Source organism: Phaenicophaeus curvirostris, chromosome 8 (assembly GCF_032191515.1).
Source record: "Phaenicophaeus curvirostris isolate KB17595 chromosome 8, BPBGC_Pcur_1.0, whole genome shotgun sequence".
NCBI lineage: Eukaryota > Metazoa > Chordata > Aves > Cuculiformes > Cuculidae > Phaenicophaeus > Phaenicophaeus curvirostris.
Window position 1 is genome coordinate 19,439,865 of NC_091399.1, and position 15,780 is coordinate 19,455,644.

The following is a 15,780-nucleotide window of genomic DNA, read 5'->3' on the forward strand; positions in this document are numbered from 1 at the left end:
CAGAGACCGTTATCTTTTTTTTTGTCAGCTGGAGCGAAAGGTCAGCAATAAATCTTCAAGCATTTCTGTTATTTCCATATTTGTTCAATGTTGTGATGTCCTGCCACTGCATTTTGATGTCTTTGACACCATGTCATGAATTATTCCTTTTTTTTTCCTGACAGTTTCGAGTGTTCACTGCTCCCTTCCACAAGGTAGGCTTCGCGGATTTCTGGCTGGCTGATCAGCTCAACAGCCTGGTCGTGATACTCATGGATCTGGAATACATGATCTGCTTCTACAGCTTTGAGGTTCAGTGGGAGGACAATGCTGGACTTCTGGCAAATACAGGTAGAGTAATGCTGACAACCCGCGCGGGTGGGGTCAAAATGACCTGAAAAACACTGAGCCAGGTGACTTCATAATCATCTGTCTGTTCTGAAGAGGGCTACCAGTGACATAGGAAATGAAATAATTGGCATTTCTGGTAAGCACGGCATTAGAGGGATTCTGCCCTTTCTTACTTCCACCCAGAGAAATGGAATTTCACGTCCGTTTTCATTTCCTAATCCAGTCATTTGGCCTGATGTGTATATTCATCAAAGAATTTAGACACAGCACTTCTTGATTGGAAAGAGAAATCCATTTTTCTGGCATTGTTGCTTTATTTCAAAGAGGTTTAACCATCTATTTGCTTTTAGCCCGTTCCTGTTGCTCAGCACAAAAAGGAGTTGCGTGAGCTTGTTAACCACAGTTTTCTGTGCTGTCGCCTGGTTCTTAGAGGCTGCATCGTGGTACCCTAGAGCAAGAGAGGACAGAGAAGCTTCCTCGGAGCTTGTTAGTGCCACCCCTTATTGAATTAGAGCGATGCTGTGACACCAGGGCTGTGCGTGCTCTGCCTCTTCTCTCCTCTCTAGCCAGAAGAGCTGCAGAGTTGGCATATGAATTTTGACATTGGCCTTCCCGGTGGCAAAATAGTACCTGTCTCCTCCTGGATCGGGGTGTTGTCTTTTCATTTTAAGCAGTGACTGCTGACAAATCAATGTTGTCTGATGGTTTTGACACTTGCTGAAAGAATTTGCAGTACGCTTCGATAAGCGGCAGTGTTCACTTTGATCTTCCAATCTGTCGGATCTTTCCCTTCCCTTTAAGGCAGTGTTGCAAATAACTAAATATTTATTTATTAAAAATAAAATATATAAAGCAACTGAGTGGATAACAACTTGTCTTCTCCCAATCCAAACAGTGCAATGCTTTGGGATAAATATCAGCTAATCACTTGTCTCTGCTAGTCTGAATAAGAAACAAGTGCTTGTTAGTCAGTGGAGTGTTTGGGTTAGTTATGCTGAGCAGGACAGAATATGAGTGCACCATGCTTGAAGGTTCCAGGCAAAGCTGGGTTTTTCCTGGTCCTTTCCTCAATAAAGAAAAGACTTTCAAACATCAGGAGCGTAACACAAGGTCGTGTTGGTGTAGTCTCTCACACCAGTTGTCAAAGCCATGGGTATGGCCTGGCTTTGCTTTTTCCGAAAGAAAAAAGAACAAAACCCCCAAACACGTACTGAAATCTGTTTTTTCCTGTTAAAATATACAAGAAAAATGGGTCAAGGACATCTTAGGCAAAGTAGCCTTTATGTGCTGTCCTGCTGAGTTGGGAAATGCTCTCCCATTTATGCACAAAAACTCGGTGTTGAAGGCCTTTTGTAATTCCACCCTTAATTTGATTATTCACAGTACTGCCAACGGCACAGAATAGATTTTAAACCAGATTATTTCTAATCTTTTTACATGTTAATTATTCTGGCAGCAGTAAAAGGGTTAGATGGTGATCTATCTGGATGTGTTACTGATGTCGTGTCACCTGAATGCCTCTGAGAAGACGTAAAGGGCTTCGGGATACTTCCTGGAGATGAGCTTCTCCCTCTTCTGGATGTGCGTGTGCCTAAGCATGAGATGTTGATGAGGAATTGCTCACATGCCAAGTGATATTACTCTTTAAGAGCTCCTATGGTTTTGCTTTCTGTAACTTACTGACTCTAGTGTCCCTGAAACTTTTTGTCTTGCAGATAATCAGATTTGTTACAGCTACTCCTACGGAGTGAGAGCAGTTGTCCAGTGCATCCCTGCTTGGTTGCGATTCATCCAGTGCCTGCGCCGTTACCGTGATAACAAACGGGCCTTTCATCTGGTTAATGCTGGAAAATATTCCACCACCTTCTTCGTGGTGACATTTGCAGCCCTCTACAGCACTCACAAAGGTATTGATTCCTTTGGAAGATCCTTGGCAGGACGTGGGATTTGCTTTCTGTGTGGGAAAAGCTCAGAGTCTGGCATCCCACTGGAGCATGAACTTATGTCTTTTGGCACCTGTGAAGCACCTCAGTCGAAAGCCAAGGGCCTGCCTAGTTTGCAAAGAGTATTTAAGGTCATCTTTTAGGTATTTTTCACTTACCTGGTCTGCTTAGAACTGCTGTTCAGGAGCGTGAGAGAGAATTTTCAGGTTTTTATCTCAGAAGGAGAAAACTGAAACACCTGTCAGGTTTTGCTGTCAAGGGAGGTTGAATGGGAAATGTAAAATGAAAGGGGTGACATAGGAAGTACCTTTCCCGTGGGATTCATGAGTAGCTAACCTGTATCATCTGAATAAAGTTGGTCCCTCACCCGTGAATGTGGGGAGAAGCTGGGAAAACGCCCTCTCTGGATTTTCCTGTGTGTTTCAATCCATGTTTTTTCTGCAGCTGGCAGGGAGTTGTTTCCAATCCATTTAACTGCAGATTGAGCTCTGATCCCTCAAGTTTCCCCATCTCCCTGGAAACGACAATTACTCGATTCTGCTCTTGTTCCGAAGGAAAAAGCTTTTAGTTTCTGCACTTCAGGCAGTCGCCCTGCCTTTCATTGTTCTGAAGTCTTAAAAGCTGTATTCTTTCGTTTGGAAATACATACCTTCCATATCTGCAGCAATTGGCAGCCACACACTTGTGAGCAATTACTTATCCTGAAATATGATTGTGGTGGGCAGGGAGAAGTGTTCGAGGCATGCTTCTAATTAACATGCTGGGTTTTCGGAGGGGTGGCAGGGCTGTTAGAAACCTTCCTGTGGCCAAGAAACGGCTGTTTTGACATAGCTGGGCTTGACGTCACACGGATAATGTTCGTCAAGGCTTGCATTTAAACAGCAGAGATGTGCTGAAGGCTGAAAGTCAGGTGCTCTGTATCCAGAGGTACGTGCAGACCTGGTGTGGGAGCATCCGTGGTGGATGCAGTGCCTCTGTGCATCTCCTCCCTGGAGCTTGTTCCCTTTTTAACTTGTTTGCTTAGTGACATTCTGCAGCTCTTCAGTTCCAGCCCTGCAGTCCAGTTAGTCACCACTGCCGAGCCCCGAGATGAGACAAATACAGAGTGCCTGGCTGTACTCACTGCGTATACGCTGTTCTATACAGTGCGTGCTCTGGGGAGGCTGACTAATGCTCCTCTCTTCTGGAGGCACCCTCTGGCAGAGCCTTCTGTGAGAAGGCTGGGGTACGTTTGGAACCAAGAGGAAAACCATCATCTGTCACAACGTCCTGTTGGAGAATTTGACCTCTTCCTACTCCCCTTGAAGTCTGCGTCTGCGCCAGTCCTGCTGCCCCTTGTTCTCCTGGCTGCCGTACATATCTGTTGTCTGCTCTTCAAGCCTGGCAGGGAGTGGGTTGTAATGAGGTGTTTACGAGCCAGGCACGGGGCTTGTTCCAGTTGCTGAGATGTTCATGACTCGCAGCTTTTGTCTGTCTGGTTTTGCTAGTGGGAGTCAATAGCATGTAGCTGTTGGTGTCGTACGAAAAAAATTGGAAGCTTCATGGCTTTTGGAAATTAGACGTTAGCACAGATTTTATAAATATTGCTGTGCCTGGGCTTGTAGCGATTTTTTTGCAGAGCTGCCTAAAAACCTTGCCATGTCTCCTCAGCCCTGTAGGCCTATTCCCATCCTGCCATAAATACACTTCCTAATATGCTGTAGCTGTTAAGAATCCAATTTTATCTGTGCTTTACATAGATTCTCCGTTCTTTTTGAACGTGGAATCAGATGGTCGGTAGTCAAGTTGTTATGATGTTACTGTTGAAAATAGAGGCACTGCTCGCCCACACCTTCCCGGCGTCTGCCTGAGGGTAGCAGAGACAAACACCCATCTCTTACCTACAAAACATCTGCTGGGGGGTAGCCGCTTGCTATTAAGAGGGCAAGCGGTGCCCAAACCAAGTGTCAAAGTGGTAAAGATCCTTGCTCCTTAGACCTGCTCTAAATTACAGTAACAAAGCTGTTAATTGCCGTGGTAATAAGAGTTTTATTTAAACAGTCTTTCATGTCTGTCTGTGCAATCTTATGACCTATAACTCTGGAATGACAGCATTCAGCTGCCAGGATGAGAAGGTAATTGGTGGCCTTTTCTTGGGAGGTCAGGTAATGTAAACCAGCGCCTGTTCTCTACTTGGGGAGCCCTAGAGACGTCACAGCCCTCAGGAAAGGCTTGTCTTCCTCCCTTTAGTTGAACATGGAATCATTTGTTGTTCTGTAGGCTTTTAGTTGGCATCTGCTGTGTGAAGATGGACTGTGTGGAGGGTTTCTCAGTGTTGGAAGCCAGCTAACTCTTACCGAGTGCACTTAGGGCGGTGTTGTGCTTTGTTTTGTGTTGGAAAACAACTTGAACTAAAGAAATGTTCAAACGTTTCCATATTAAGTTTAAGTGGTTTGTGCTGCTGCTTGTCCTGTATGGTAGTCCCTCCTCCAAATCTGCTGTAGCGAAGGTAACACGCTGTACTGTGGGCTCCTGACTAGTGTCTCGGTTGCCCCAAAATACCACGGTTAAATAATTCATCTTGCTAAGACAGTGCATAGTTCTGATTCTTTCTTCCCCTAGAGAAGCTATTTATTTATTTTTCTTCCTTTTGGTTTAGATGCAGAATGCAATTTTCTCTGCTAATTGCAGTTTAGAAACGGGACCGATAAGCTCGGTATGATTTTCTCTCTGAAAGTGGCAGTCCTGTTGTCCTGGGACTAGGCCAGTTTTACGGAGTTAAACACCAAGCTGTCACCTCCTGAATTAGCGAAACCGAAATGAGAGTAGCTACCCCTTAACGTGAGGTCAGAGCAGGCAGTGGTTGTGGGGACGAGTGCTGACGCAAGCTGCCTGCTCCACCACGGCTCAGAAACCCGACCGTGTGCCAGGGACGACAGTGGCGACCCAAGGGCAACTGTTGCTGAGCTCCCAAAGGAAGAATTCTCAGTATTTTTATATTGCTCAAAGGAATGGGAAGCAAAGGCCGCCTTCTGTAAATATAGTCCTGCGGGGTGTGTTTGCACAGGCAAACGAAGCATATCTGTAACTCTAAGCTACCTAGCAACCGGAGCGCGTGCTGCTGGTCCCTGCCTGCCTGCAGCACGGCCGAGCAGGAGCCTCTGCCCCCAGCTCTGTTTTCCCCTTGCTATAATATCCCTGGCAGTGCCGAGCAGCCTCCCCCCAGGCCTGGCCAGCTGAATATTATAGTGCTTTGTTTAATCCCTGCAGAAACCGGCGTGGGGAAACAAATAATGAAGCCCAAGTTTGCAGGAGAATATTTACCGCGAGTGCAGCGTTATTTTGACACACGACTGCTTTTTGCTGTGTTCTCACTTTGCCAAAAGCAGATTACAGAATCGTAGAATAGTTTGGGTTGGAAGGGACCCTCAAGATCATCCAGTTCCAACCCCCCTGCCATGGGCAGGGACACCTCCCACTGGATCAGGGGCTCCAAGCCCCATCCAGCCTGGCCTTGAACACCTCCAGGGATGGGGCAGCCACAGATGTGCTTTTCTTGATAAATGCATCAATGTGGCTGCTTCCAGTTTTGTTCCACAGGAATCCCCTCTTGTAAAAAGTGCACTTACGTTTAACAGGAGATGTTGACGTGTCTGGAATAGCCAGCTGGGGTTCTGTTCCTTACTCAGGCCTGATTCAACTTTGTAAGACAGGATCGTTATATTATGATGTTCGTCTCTTAGGAGAAACATTGCAATTAGAGTTGTGTTCTGTTACTCTGAGTACCAGTTGCTTCTTAAGCTTTATGCATGATTTATGCTCCAGCCTTATTCTTTGTAGAGTGAGACGTGTCTTGGTTGCGCTGCTGTCTGTCAATTTTCAGTTACCCTGATGCCTTTTCCTCCCATGGTGTCATCACAAATTTCACACAGAATATAGATTTGGCTTCTGTGCATGAAGAACTGAGCTTCTCCAGTGCTTTGTACTTCTACATCATTTTCTTGTTTTGTAGGATCTGCTGTTTCAGCCTGAGTGTTTGTGTGTTTACTGTGGTTTTTTCAGGAACAAGATAACCGAGCTTAAGCTGGGTTAAAATTGGCTGTGTGGGAGTTTATCCTTTAACCGAAAGATGCTTTATGCAAGACTTCGTTGTCTGTTTATTTTACACACCTTATTCAATGAAATCATTGAGGTCTGTGTGGTACCCAGCTATTTATTAACCTCTGAATTATTCCAAAGTTAATCTATGTGGCCTGGAAACTTGAGTAATGGTCTCTTCTTCCATCCTGCTTCCAGGTACTCCAAGTAAGACTGCAGACTGGTAGCTGTCACTGACTTGGAAGGGCCATGGAGAGCCTTAGATCGGTCTAAGATAATGTGACTGCCGCGTGCTTTCTCTTTAAACGGCTCAGGAAAATGACAGTAATTAAAAATACGGAAGTTAACTAAATAGGGCTGTCTCTAAAGAGCAGTACTTCTGTCTGTGTTCTCAGCATTGCTTCAGAAGTCAGCGTCTCCTGATGAAGTGATCTGTAATTTGGGGTTTTTTTATAGCCCGAGAGAACTGTGAAACTCCTTGCGTTTGCTGCGGCGTAGAGAGATGGACTGTCAGCGCAGGAATCATCCTCTTATTAATGGGCTTTTGCAGGAAGGTGTTGGACCATCCCTTACTAATAGAGAGGTTCGATCAAGTCTGACCAGATGAAGATGAATGGGAAATGTGCTGCTTTTGCAAAATATAGTGGAAGATTCCCAGGTCTTGTTAAATGCTGCCTGCTCCTCATTAGTCACGATGGCTTTGGCCGTTACCAGTGCTGATACCGGCTGGTGTGGCTCACTTCACACCGCAGCGGATCGCTGCGTCTCCCACAACCTGCCTGCAGCTCCCCTGGCGAGGGACGTGGCTTCCAGGTGGAGAATGATGATGCACAGCAGGAAGGGAAAGAGGAAAGTGGTAACATCAAGCTTCAGGAGGATACCTGGCTGCACTTTAGCTCTGCTCTTCTTTGGTGGCTGAAGTTCTGGGTACTGGGTAGTGTTGCTTAGCCTTGTTAGGAACCGCAGGGTGCAGCCCCTGTGGAGTGAGTTTGCCAGCAGGTGGAACAAAATTAACTGGGATGCTGCATGGTTACAGCAGGGGAGGAGAACAAGGTGATGTGAAAACTGGGACTAAAATGACTTCCTCAGAAGCCAGACAGTGATACAGCAGCTCAGAATACCTCAATGGAGAAATGTCATGTCATGTCTAGAGTAGAGAGTGGAGCAACAGAGACATAGAGAGTGGACATAGAGAGTTTAAGTACAAGTCTTCTTTAAAAAAGTACAAAACTTAAAAAACCCAAACAATAGAATGAAGCATTTGTGAGATACTGTTCCCTAGATTATCCGTTGTGTGTCATTATGAGATCTCCTTTCTCTCTCTCCCCCTCTCTCTCTCTCACACTCACTTTCTCAGCACTGGAGGAGCAGTCGGTGCTGCGGGAAGCCAAATCATTTGATTGAGGTGTCACAGGAGCCTTATAGAGTGCTTGGATTGACCTCTTGAAGTAAAACAAACTTTGTAATGGGATTAACTGGCTTCTTTCTTAATGCTTGCCGTTTCCACGCTGCTTGCCTTCGCACAGCATCCTGGAAACTCCATCAGGATTATTATTTGGAGCCGAAACGTGCAACGTCTGTCACATTGCTGTGAGCTAGGATGAATTTTTGTCTGAAACCCTGTCATCCCGTGCCCAGGAGGCCTTCAGTAATGAGTGGTGTTCATTAGCCAGTCTTTCTGATCCTTTCCATCTGAGCAGCAGCAGTGTCATTAGCAAAGAATTGGAGGCATTGCCATGGGCAAACATTTCCATCCTGGCTTCTGACCTCCTCTCAGCTTTGACGTGGGTCTGTGCGGCACCCTGAGCGAGCCCAGCATCTCCACGCTGGCTTGGTAGCTCCTCAAATCTCTTGGAATCACACTAGGAAGGGTGAGGAGCACCTTGGCCAGGTGGAGGTGCCGGCAGGAGCTCGCTCGCCAGTAAGCAAGCGGGGAAGGCAAGATGAGATGGCAGCTTGTGCTCGGCACAGAGCCTGGGAGGGGGATTTCGGGAACTGCCACCACACCCCCAACGTCAGCACAAACGAGGCATATAATCCCCAGGGAAATCTTCCCATGCTTTGTAGGTCTACAAATGTCAAGCAGGACATTCCTGGCACTGGCAGCCGCGCCGTGGGGGAGAGGCAACCTCGGCACCCTGCCTGCCGAGTGATTCATGCGTTTGCTTCTCGAGCTTGCAGCTGGGAGAGAGATGGATTTTTATAGCTGGGGTTTGGAAAGTGGACATACAGTCCTGTTTTTATCAGTACACTTCAGTGTTAAAGGTGGCTGGAGAAGCAGGAACCCTAATACATAAGATGTAAGTAAAGAGGGTGGCCTGCTGATACCTCCTTTCATGGGTACATAGGAAGGGGACGCTGACCTTTTTTTTTTAATGGAACATTTTAAGAAAAGCAACTAATCACAAGCAATTTTCCCCTCAAACGTGTGCAGGTCTGCAGTTCTCTGGGTCTGCAGAAATCTAGGAGATGTGATCATCCAACTCTTTATTTTTAATTTTGTTTTTTGTATGGTTGCTATTGTATTTTGAAGGAATCTCTTTTTGGATCTCAAAGCACCATAGGGTAGCAGATGACATTGTGTCCCGATCCCTAAATTGTCCAGTGAAGGCTCCGATTTCCCCACTATTTCTGATTATGCATCTAGATATCCTTATTAGTGAGACTGCTGGCAAACGACTAGATTGGAAACACCATCCTTCTCAAGGCAGCAGTTAAACATCCCCCAGGAACACTTCTCAAACGCTAGATAAACCACCAGACAAAGACTCCGATCAAATCTCAGTCATGACCGATGTGCTTCTTCCTGTTTGCAATTAAATCGCATTCTTCTTTTTGTGAGATAGAGGCAATGAGGTTGCTGCGATGTCTTGAAATTAGACACAGTCGTATCATCCTACAACCCTAATACAAACCTGCAGAGTATTTTTAGTCAAAACAGGATTTGGGGATTTCCCTGCTCTACAAATGTAGAATCAGAGTTCTTTGCTCTGCTGTATCTCCCAGCTTTGCTTTAAATTGTGCCCGGAGGCTATAGCAGAGTTCTGCAAAATCTAAGGGAAAGGTTGTTCATATGAAATGATTGGTGTTTGACAAAGCCCATCAGTGCCCGATGGCGAGTCCTCTGCGCGCTCCTCCGGGTTATTTGCCTTTTTACTGCATTAAGGCCACTGTCACGTCACGGCTTTGCCATTGATGAGTGTTAAATAGCAGCGCATGCTGGCTGCTGCTGGTCCCTCATTACGATGTATAATTACTGAGGGATCGGTAATACTGCGCTTCGAGCAGGAAGGTGCTAGACAAATGCTTTGGGATGTCACTCTGATGGCAGGTCTTATGTAGATAAGTCAGTTCTGGCTGTCAGCCCCCTCCCGGTATGTGCTGGGATGGGGTTGATGGGCACCTGGGCTAAGTGGGTGGCGTGCTCGGTGCTCTAGTGTCTGTGCTCGCCTACCACACTATAAATATATGTATTTTTGTTTTGGTTCTGCTTAAATGTGATTGAAAGCTTGGTCATCAAAGGAGATTGCATTTGGCGTGCCTTGACCAAGAGGTTTTTAATTGCTGCTGGAGGCAGAGCTGCTCAGACCGGGTCGGTTTTGTCTCGTTGCAGGGCTTACCTGACTGTGTTTCCTGATAACCTCCTGCTTCTTCCAGCTTGTATCACAGCTTTCACCAGCAGCAGAAACAGCCAGCAGCAGCGGCTGACACACCAGGAGTGCTTATCGAGGGCCATTGTGCTCTTATCCAGATCTTCAATAATACATGGCATTGATTTTTGCTGTGTTGAATACTCTATAGTGTTTACATTCCCCAGAATAATTCAGGAGGGTAAACAGATAGTATTCTTTGGAAGTAAAGTCAATATTAACAGCATTCAGGATAGTATTTGCTGTCTAGCTTTGATGGAAAGCAACCTTTCTCTTGCTTATGTTTAGAAGAGGCTACAATTTCTGCAGGATATTATTCTCTCAGAGTGCTGGTCAGATATTGTGTCCCCCGAGGCTGGGTTTGGGATCCAAGATATTGTCCATCAGCAGTTTTTGCAGGGAGTAAATTCTGCTGCTGCGAGTGCCTTTGGCTGTTTGCTGGAAATGTGGCCGTTCACAGCTTCAGTTCAAAGGTGGAAGCCTTCCATTATTTATCTAGTTGACCTTCTGGAGCAGTTTGTAGGTGTATTCTGCAGACTATCTACTGGAATTGCCTTTAAACTAAGGTTGCTAATGGAAATTTTAAACTAAAGGAGGGTAAATTTAGACTGGATATAAAGAAGAAATTTCTTGCGGTGTGAGTGGTGAAACAGTGGTGTAAGTTGCCCAGGAGGTGGTGGAGGCCCCTTCCCTGGAAACATTAAAGGTCCAGCTGGATGGGGCTCTGAGCAACCTGCTTTGGTTAAAGATGTCCCTGATCCTGCAGGGAGCCTGGACTGGGTGACCCGTAAAGGTCCCTTCCAACCCAAAGCATTCTGTGTTTCTAAATGCTGTGGTGAAGGTTGCAAACGGCCCCTGTTGTACGTACGCTGCTTCCCATCAACCTCACAGCAAGTGGAGATAGCAGGGTGCTGTGAACTTGGGCAGCTTCTGATGGAGCTGAGCACCTCCACGTCGCAGACTTGTTAATGCAAACGTCTGTTGAGATCTGTCCGGTGGCAGGGAGGGGGAAGCCACACCTGCAGCTTTATGCGTGGAGGTTTTATGCTGCACGTGATGTTTTGAATAACGGTAGCTCGGGAAGTTGCTGCGTGGCGGTGCCCTTTGGAGCATTGAGTAGGAAGGTCCTTCATGCACCTCTTGCTGGGTGGTCTGGTGGTTGTGCTGCCAAGGAGCTGCTGCTGTCCCTGGGATATTGAAGACCTGGGATCTACCAAGTGTCCAGATTTGCTCTCATCTTTAGACTACGGCTTTCTAATGGGTTTTGGTGGTTTCTAGCGCGTTGTTATACAAAGGAAAAACACGGGATGAAACAGTTCCTGCTTAGATAGACCCTGCTATCATCATGCATATGCACAGTTATGTATTGCTCCTGAAAAACTGGCAGGGCAGGAGTAGATGGAGCCTCTGGGCAGAATATGAATGCCTTGATTTTCTAGCCCCCTGAGCAGCGGTGAAGAGGGCTACTAGGACCAGCCAGTGGAGATTGAGATATAATTGCTTGCCTAGAGCAGTAACATGTTTCTGCACACCAGCTGAATACCAATGAGGATCGGAGGAAGGAAGGTATCAAACAGAATTGCAGGCAGGAGGAAAGGGATGATAAAGGATTAAAGGAAGGGACTCAAAGGCTGAGGCTGAAGACAATAGGCTAGTCTGATTAGAGCCTTTTAACCAGGGAGTGATTTGTAGGTTTAATGCGTGTTTTTCAGGAGCCAAATGCATTACTAAGCCTGTCGGTGAGAAAGCAGGAGTGAGAGGCGAGCAGTGTGATCCCAGGTGCCACCAAAAAGACTGCTGCAGAGACAGTGACTGGGAAAGGGAGCTGAGGCCAGGGTAGCCTAACGAGAAGCAAGTACATCCTTTTGAGATGAGGCTAATGGCCCAAGATTTCTTATTTGGGCCTTTTTCTTCCTGGCATTACTCCTTTCCTTAATGGCACACGGAAACCCTGAAGGCAATTTAGGTTTAAGCAGCATGACCCTTTGAAATCACCTTTCTAGGTAATTACCAATTTAGGATACGGTTTTGTAAGCCCCTTAGGTAGTTGCAGATGATATTCTGGCACCAGACTATCCCCTTCATGATTGGAGAACTCCACAGGAGCACCCAGCAATGCCGCGTCGCTGCTCCTCAGCCCTGCGCTGCAGGACGTGGCTTGTGCCAGGGATGTGGATGAAGGAGATGGCACTGCCTGCACCACCTTCTTCTTACCTGCTCCATGAAGGTGTGGAGTAAGACTCAATTTATTTGTATTCTGTCCTTAAGCATGTCCTAACCTTCAAGCCTAAGTTACTGATAGGAGGCACGCACCCTTACAAGATGGTCTGGCGCATTTTAGATGCTTTGAGAGCACTTAGGTCCTTAACTACCTCTCTGAATTATCGTTTAGGGGCTGGTAATGGGAACTAAACATGGAGATCTAATGAGCTAAAAATAACGTTGGAAAGAACAGGCTTAGTGTCTCTGAGTCACTGAATGTCAGCATCTGCCTTTTCTTCCTGAAATAATCTTGCAGTAGAGCCTTAATTGCTAAGCTCCAGACACCTCACCGGTGTCCTGTTTAGTGGGCAGCTGCGCTTCAGAAACAGGTGGGAGAGGTTCTCAGCAGCAGCATGAACGTACCTGGACATCAGAGCCTGTTTTGTGCAGGAGCTGTGCCTGCTTCTGGGTGACGTCATGGCTCTCTGCAGCGGAGGACGCGATGCTCGAGCTGTCCCTGGGTAGAGCTCAGCCTCAGGAGGATGCAGGTGACTGCTCCAGCCTTGCATAGAAGCGAGGAAGCTAGTCAAACCTGAGAGCTGCAGCACATCTCGAGTCCTTTTCCTCCACCGATGTGAAGCTTTGCTGCAGAAAGGCTCTGCTGCAGGAGCGGCTTTAATAACTTTGCTTTAGGGGGTGTGTTTTGAAAGGAGAATGAATGTGTGTGTTTGACCTATATCCTACTCATCATGGCCAGGAAGCCTGAAAGGCATAATGGGAGGAATGTGCTCTTATGCCACGCTGCTCATTTTCACCTCCATTAATTTTATCGGATTGCTGCATGCATTTATATCCTAATTGTTAGAAACACAAAGGGAAGGAGGGAGCAAATTGCCCTGTTGCTCCCTCTGTGGTCAGCTTCAGGCATTCTGTTGTTTTAAAGCCAGGTGTATGGGTAACAGAGCTGTCACTTGGTGTGGAATCGAGTTTGGGCTGCAAACGTCACAGCTCTTTCGTACTAGAAGTGTTATTGGCTTTGTGAGGAAGAGTCAGTGGATGAGCAATTGCGGGGGCTGCACAGAAAGAAGGAAAGGCTCCTGCAGCAGGGTGGTGCACAGAGTCTCAGCCTTGCAAGGCGTTGTTACGTGGTTTATTTTAATGAACTTTATGACTCACATTTGCTAATTAAAAGCAAACACAATTATCAGATCTGTTTGTTTTTACCCGGCTGACTGACGTACGGAAATAGAGCTGAATTGAGAGAGCAGCATAATCTTTTCAGGGAGAATGGGAAACAGTTGCAGAAACATCTCCACAAGCGAGCAGATACAGGTCCTGCAGTCTGGGTTTCACAAAGAGGAGCTCAGTGTGGGCATTTGAAACTCCTGCTTCAATATTTAGGCACTCATGTTAATGTATTGCCTTCTTTTTGCTTACCTTGCTGCCACAACCTATGAAATGGCTAATGGAAATTCCTGTACTGCCCATGTTCTTTCAGGCTTTTAGTGCACTAATTCACAGTTGTTGATATTTAGACAAATTAAAATATACTCTTACAAACCCCACCTGCCTGAGCATGCCTCATGGATTTTGCCTTTGCACAGGCCCCTGTTCTTTGTGAAATATGGCCCTCAGCTTCCACCTGCTGTTCAGAGTTGGCATGGCAGGTCTCTACCACATGGGTCAAGAAAATAAAAATATTAGTGCAAACTTCAGTCCCAGGAGATGGAAGTGGAATCTAAATGACAACATACAGCTGGTCCTGTTAAGGCTGTTTTTTTGAGATTAGCCTGATTTTCTCAGAACGTCAATCAAGGGAGTGTTATTTCTGCCGACCAAGTCAGCCAATTTGTAGCTGTTTTAAGAAGCTGTCAGCTTTAAGTTGTACAGAAATAAGCGGTTTCTTCTCTTTTACAGCTAAAAACCACAGTGACACCCAAGTGTTCTTCTACCTGTGGATTATCTTCTACTTCATCAGCTCTTGCTATACGCTTATCTGGGACCTGAAGATGGACTGGGGTCTCTTTGACAAAAATGCTGGTGAAAATACCTTTCTTCGAGAAGGAATTGTCTACCCGCAGAAAGTGCGTATACAGCCTGCTCTTCGATTAGAGAAGGCTTTTAGTATTCTAACAAAATACGTTGAGTTTAGAGCACGTTGTAGCCGGCCGTTGGAATGTGATGTGCTGTAATTTTCTGGCTGTAGTTTATTTGTTTCAAAGAGGTCATGTCATACTGTTCACTTTTCTAGTGACTGAGCAGCAAATTCTGTATCTTCCTGAAGGCCTGAGGGTCTGCCTTCTGTGCAGAATGTGGAGGATGAGCTGTCCTGTTTGTTTTGTCTTTCTCTTCAGGCATACTACTATTGTGCCATTGTAGAAGACGTGATCCTGCGTTTTGCGTGGACCATCCAGATCTCCCTTACTTCCATGCAAATCTTTCCGTACGCTGGGGACATAATTTCTACTGTATTTGCCCCCCTTGAGGTGTTCCGGTAAGGCTGCTTGACTCAACATTTCATTTCTCTTTTACATTGTGTGATGTCAACATGGTGGGAAGTGCCTTGCTCCTCGGACGTGGAAAGTACTGGTCCTTGGAATGGAAAACTAAGTCTAACAGGACTAATCTGAACTGGGTGCTGAGTGGAGAAGGCTGTGGAGGGTCCTGCAGCAACGCAGGACTGAGTCCTTCATGCTGCGTTTTCTATTCCTTCTGAACCTAGATCTAATCTTGAAGGGTTTGTTATTACTGAATTTCTCCTTGAAATTATCTTGTTGAAATTTCCAGATGAAATTTCACTTTAATCTCAGATTCACAATTATTCTCAATTCTCTGTGGCTTTTCCAAATGCTGATTTGGATCCTTCGAGGTTTTAGGGCTCTTTACACGCTTGTACTCCAGCTGGAGACTGAACCCCACAACTTCTCAAGATGAACGGGTCCAGAGGAGGCTACAAAAATGATCAGAGGGCTGGAGCACCCCCCATACAAGGACAGGAGGAGAGAATTGGGGTTGTTCAGCCTGGAGAAGAGAAGGCTCCGAGGAGATCTTACAGCAACCTTCTAGTACCTGAAGGCGCTACAAGAAAGCTGGGGAGGGACTGGTTCCTCCATGCTGTTATCGTTAGGACAATGAATGAACCTGACAGATGTGCTTTTCTCCAGAATGCTGGGAAAACACTGTAGCTGCTGTTAGTGATTTGCTGTTTCTCCATTCTCCCAGCGTGTTCACAGAGGCACTTTGGCCAGTGAGAACAGTCAGTGGTACCAAGGTGCGCGTACCAGTGCTTTGCCAAACACGAGCAGTGCCTGTAAAAGTGGAACCAAATTGGTAATTGTCACTTTTTCTCCCCCCAGGCGGTTTGTGTGGAACTTCTTCCGTCTGGAGAACGAGCACCTGAACAACTGTGGTGAATTCCGTGCTGTGAGGGACATCTCTGTGGCACCGCTCAACGCCGATGACCTGACGCTCTTGGATCAGATGATGGACCAGGAAGATGGTGTACGAAACCGCCGCAAGAACAAACAGTGGAAGCGCAGCCAGAGTGTGTCCTTGCGCAGACCTCGTCTTGCTTCACA

At 46.4% G+C, this 15,780-nt stretch overlaps 1 protein-coding gene across 2 annotated transcripts in view; it reads left to right on the top strand.

Moving 5' to 3' along the window:
• XPR1 (xenotropic and polytropic retrovirus receptor 1) overlaps positions 1-15,780 on the top strand; it is a 115,799-nt gene that overhangs the window by 93,943 nt on the left and 6,076 nt on the right. For both annotated transcript variants that reach the window (XM_069862685.1, XM_069862686.1), the window contains 5 exons: positions 165-330; positions 2,046-2,237; positions 14,120-14,286; positions 14,557-14,696; positions 15,559-15,780. In XM_069862685.1, the coding sequence (XP_069718786.1) occupies positions 165-330; positions 2,046-2,237; positions 14,120-14,286; positions 14,557-14,696; positions 15,559-15,780 (887 nt within the window). The remainder of the gene's footprint in view (positions 1-164; positions 331-2,045; positions 2,238-14,119; positions 14,287-14,556; positions 14,697-15,558) is intronic.